Genomic DNA, 5,261 nt, shown 5'->3' with positions numbered 1-5,261 from the left:
TAAGTAAACTAAGTTTTGCACCCCATCACTCTGCCATATCACCGTACTCATCCAGCCAAATTTGGGCTTTGATACCAATTATGTTATAAAAATATATATTATGGATTATCTAGCACACAATCACAAATAAAGAAAATAGAGAAGAAAAATGATACATGGATTTAACCAGGTTCGGCTAGGCCTAATCCTTCAAGCAAAATAAAGAGTTTCCACTATGAAAGAAAAGAGGAAGTGTACAATGTTTTAGATCCCCAACTACATCCCCTATATATAGATTTCAAGCAGTCCCAAACCTATAAGAAAAATATTCTCCCAATCCTACAAGGACTATTTTTCTTTCTCAAATCTATTAGGACAAAAGGTCTCCTAAACTAATAGGGATTATGTGTTTTCTAAAATATACAATGAAAAAATTCAAGACATAATTAACACTTAACTATTGTATTGTGTTGTATCGTTAGTTTAATATAACGTTTGTTTTGATTGCTACTTAAATTTTATTGTATAGTATCGTTAAATTCATACTTAGGTTACGAGGAAAAGTCTCATATTGTATAACTATCAATTTTGTATGATCATGTCGTTATCTTTTTTTCTCATTTTATCTTATTATTTACTAATCTCATTTTATCCTTGGCCTACATTTTTATAGTGCAAAAGACAATATGTTAGGGGCAGCTCGATGCACTACAGCTCCCACTATGCACAGGTCCTGGAAGGCCAGACCACAAGGGTTTATTATACACAATCTTACTTGCATTTTTACTAGAGACTATTAATTTTCATGGATTGCACCTGCGACCTTTAGGTCATATGGAGGCAATTTAACTAGTTACTCCAAGGCTCCCTTCAATTTATTCAAATGTTATATTCATTAAAATAATATAATACGATAAAATATAATAAAACACAATACGATAGATTATGAAATAAGATATAACAATCATCCAAACAGAAGCCGGTTGTCGATGTATTAATGCAAAACTATTCCTATGTTTAAAAAACTCAACATTATCATCATAATTAAATTATTAAGGATATAAATAGTGCTTAAAAAGGCAGTCTGTGCACAAAAGCTTCCGCTATACGCGGATACGGAAAAGTACCTAAGCGTGAAAGTTTATTGTATGCAGCTTCAACTAACATTTCTGTAAGAGGTCGTTTTCACGACTTGAACATGTGACATCCACGACACAACTAGTGCTATTTATAAAATTTCATCTTTAAACCACCCTAATAACGATCAATCCGCTCATTTGACACCCCCTGGTCAAGCAACAAATTAAAAATAAACATACACAAAAGCAAGCAATCAAACACACGAGACACATCCGCTAATAACGGTCGAAACCAAGACAAAAAAGGAAATAGCAATCCATGAAATTTCTATTTTCTGTTTACACAAATGGTTACAACAAAGAAAACAAAAACAAAGGAAGAAAATTCATCAGCAAAAGGCCAAAGAAGGAAGGTTGAGGGGGGAAGAAGGAAGAGGAACATTTATACGTCTTTTTCATCCTTCCTCTCTTATCCTTCACCCCTTTAACCTTACCATGATATTTCTAACAAATTCTTGAAAAAAAAAATATTTTAAAAAAAAAAGAAAAAAAAAATTATTCCAAGAAATATTATTGAAAAATGGCTGCTGCAGACCAACAAGATGGTGCTTGTAATAAAGAATTGTTTAACCCTATTATTAGTATGGGATGGCAATATTCTGGGATTCTTGTGATCTCTCATATTTTGCAAATTTTGCTTAAGCCATTAGGACAAGCTTCACCCATTGTTCAAATTCTCGTAAGTATGTCATCTTCACACATTGTGTGCATACATGCATAATTACACATTGTGTGTGTGTGTGTGTGTGCAGTCACAATTACACATTGTGTGTCCATGGATAATTATGTTAAAATATGATAGTCTAAATGTGTAGGATCTTGTTTTCTTCTATTTATTACATGCATGAATTAGGGATCTTGTATGCTAGCTATTCGTTAATTTTATGGGTATGTTCTGTATGAAAAAATGTTTTTCGATTTTCTCATTCTTGGCTGGTTAAAATTTTTGAAAAATATTTTATCCACAGACAAGGTCCTATATCTTTGTTTGGATTATATACAAATGCTTTTCGAATAATATTTGTTGCTTATGCACCGAACACAATAAATAAGTAAGAATCCAATACTTATTTTCCTTCATAACAAACACACCTAATGTTTTGATTTCTGAACTTGTAATCAATTCACTTTGTATTAGAAAGATAAGAAAAGGGGGTGGGGTGGGAGGTAGAGACAACTTTATAGCTAAAAAGGTTATATGGTGGTGCAATGTTGCATTTGGAACACAAGTATAATGAAGCTATGTTGACCCTGAATCTTAAAAAAGTTGACAAACTGGTGTCAGATCCTCTAAAAATAGTGCATTTTTGAAGGATCCGACGCAAATGTGACAACAACAACAAGTGCACAACAAATGTGTGTGCATGGTGGTCTAATGTTGCATTTAAAGCACAAGTATGGTAGTGGTATGGTCTGCGTACACTCTACCCTCTTCTGACCCCACTATGTGGGAATACATTGGGTATGTTGTTTTTGTTGTTGACTCTTACAAAATGTTGTGTAGGATCCTCCAAGAGTAGTGCATTTTTGAAAGATCCGACGTAGTGCTGGAGTATATAAACATGCTATTTGTGGAAAGATAACTTTGTTTTTGATTGGACATGGGGTAACTTGTTTCTTGTTCTTATGTTTTCTGTTTGGTTCATTACACAGGCGGGGTTCTTGATGGGTCCTTCGGGGTTTTCAAGAATCAAAAAAGTGGAGGAGTTCTTCATTCAAAGTTATAATTCGGGTTATTATGAATTCATGGCGTTAATCTTTAGAACTATAATCATGTTCTTGATTGGTCTTGAGACAGATTTCCCTTATCTAATGCGCAACATTCGGCCTGCAAGCATTATTGCCTGTGGCAGTAGTATAGCATGTACTATCTTTGCTGCTGCTGTTACTTTCTTAGTATTTCAAGAAACATCTTCTCATGGTTCTTCATTCTTAATGGCCTTAATGATCATAATAACCTTAGCCAATGCAGCATCCCCTATTGTTGTACGTGTCGCAGCAGACCTTAAGTTTGCAACTTCTGATACTGGCAAGTTAGCTATATCTTCATCCTTGATAGCCGATGCATACTCGGTGTTTCTATTATTTTTACTTTCGGAGTTCAAGACAACATCAGTCGTAAAATGGATTGGTTTCCTTATTCTCTATTTTATTATCGTTGGTGTAGTTATTGTAATCAATATGTATCTAGCTAATTGGTTGAATAGAAGGAATAGGAACAAAAAGTACCTTGGAAATACTGAAATATTTGTACTTGTAGCGATTCTTTATATCGCTGCTATGGCTCTCGAACAGCTTGGATTCAGCAGCATTATAGCTTCTTTCCTCATTGGATCAATGTTCCCTAGAGGGGGCAAAGCAGCTCGAACGTTGTTGATCAAACTAACATATCCAATTCACAATTTCATATTTCCAATCTACTTTGGCAACCATGGTTTCAGGGCAGATGTGACTAAGCTGAAAAGTTTGCGTAACATTATTGTATTCGTTATCCTTATTTTGTCGAGCATTGGAGGGAAGATTGTTGGAACATTGGCAGCTTGTTTTCACCTAAAGATTCCTTATAGAGAAGGGGTGCTTCTTGCTTTTATGATGAACCTAAAAGGTCATGTTGATATGCTAGCATTGACGATTGGCTTGGCGAATGAAGTAAGTTTTCTTTTGCATGAAATACAACTTAAAGCTTATCTATGGTTTTATGCCTTTCTTGATTTTGAACCTACAAAGTTTAAGTTTTGCAGCTTGTTTTGAGCGAGAATTTCTATGACGTGATGATAGCAACAATTATTGTGAATACGTTGATATGGGGACCGATAGTAGCTTTCATGGTTAGAAGAGAAAGTGATATCATCGGCTACAGGCAAATATATTTTGAATCACATAATCCAGAAAGCGAACTACGAATACTTGCTTGTGTGCATAGTCCTCGTCCAGTGGCAACTATGCTAGGACTTATTGCAGCCTCCAGAGGGCCAAGAGAAGTTCCAATAACCGCTTACTTGATGCATTTAGTTGAGCTCCCAGATAAAAAAAAGACTAATTTAATGTACAATCAAAAAGAAGATGATGAATTAAGTGATGAAGATGATTATGGTGGGAATGATGTTGTTGAGATAAATGACGCGATGGATATATTCAATAGTGAGACGGGGTTGTTAGTTCACCAGATTAAAATCGTATCTCCCTTTAAACGTATGCATACAGATGTTTGTAACACTGCTGAAGACATAAGAGCATCTATCATTGTCCTTCCATTCCATAAACATCAGAGAATAGATGGGAAGCTAGAGAACGGTAAACAAGGCATACGGCCTACTAATCAGAAAGTTCTTCGTCATGCCCCATGTTCTGTCGCGATTCTTATTGACAGAGGACTTACATCCGGATCTTTAAATCCTTCGGGTTCTGATTCTCTTCAACATGTTGCTATCTTATTTTTCGGTGGACCTGATGATCGCGAAGCACTAGGCTTTAGTAAACGTCTTGGCATGGATCATCACATAAATCTCACCATAATTAGGTTCCTTCCCTTGTCTTCAAAACGACAAATATCAGGTGTCGATGTTGCTCAGAAAACGGATGATGTCTTGATGGCAATATCAAATGATGAAGTAGAGAAAGAAGCAGATAGCACAGTTTTGGCAGATTTCCATAGCAGGTAATAAGAAAGAATTTTACACATCTAAGATTTACTCTGCATATAGTGTCTAGAGCCAAGGGTCTATCTAAAACAACCTCTTTATCTCTCTTCTAAGGTAGTGGTATGGACTGTGTACACTTACCCTCCCCAGACCCCACTATTGTGGGAATATAGTGGGTTTATTGTTTTTGTTGTTGTTGTTCATTTACTCTTTATATACTTTATAGGCAGAATATGTTAATAGACACTTAAATTTAGCCTCAGCTGACAAGTGAACAATTAGACACCTCAATTCGTTTCCAGTGTGTCAGTTGAACACTCCAATTCACAAAATGATCCTCTAGAAAACTTTAAAATTTATGTGTCATGTCAGCAGAAACAAAATGAGGACGAGTTTGAGTATTTAGTTGTCCGCTGAGACTAAAGTTGAGATGTCTAGCTGTGTGCTTTCAAAGCTGGAGTGCTTACTTGCTAACTGGATCCAAGTTAGACACAACCAAGTT

General features: G+C 35.5%; 1 protein-coding gene across 1 annotated transcript; it reads left to right on the top strand.

Moving 5' to 3' along the window:
- Positions 1-1,139: 1,139 nt before the first annotated feature.
- On the top strand, positions 1,140-5,167 carry LOC107868227 (cation/H(+) antiporter 2-like). Its single transcript, XM_016714856.2, has 3 exons — positions 1,140-1,797; positions 2,772-3,767; positions 3,860-5,167. The coding sequence occupies exons 1-3, from the start codon at positions 1,639-1,641 to the stop codon at positions 4,778-4,780; spliced, it is 2,076 nt and encodes a 691-aa protein (XP_016570342.2). The 5' UTR covers positions 1,140-1,638; the 3' UTR covers positions 4,781-5,167.
- Positions 5,168-5,261: the final 94 nt, after the last annotated feature.

This window comes from Capsicum annuum, chromosome 4, assembly GCF_002878395.1.
Source record: "Capsicum annuum cultivar UCD-10X-F1 chromosome 4, UCD10Xv1.1, whole genome shotgun sequence".
Classification (NCBI taxonomy): domain Eukaryota; kingdom Viridiplantae; phylum Streptophyta; class Magnoliopsida; order Solanales; family Solanaceae; genus Capsicum; species Capsicum annuum.
The sequence above is the reverse complement of the archived record's forward strand: the minus strand, read 5'-3'. Positions and strand labels throughout refer to the sequence as shown.

Excerpts from the sequence above, each read along its gene's own strand:
- LOC107868227 (XM_016714856.2), top strand. The coding sequence starts at position 1,639 with ATGGCTGCTGCAGACCAACAAGATGGTGCTTGTAATAAAGAATTGTTT. Across the intron at positions 1,798-2,771 it reads CACCCATTGTTCAAATTCTC|GCGGGGTTCTTGATGGGTCC; the intron begins GTAAGTATGTCA and ends TTCATTACACAG. Across the intron at positions 3,768-3,859 it reads CGATTGGCTTGGCGAATGAA|CTTGTTTTGAGCGAGAATTT; the intron begins GTAAGTTTTCTT and ends TAAGTTTTGCAG.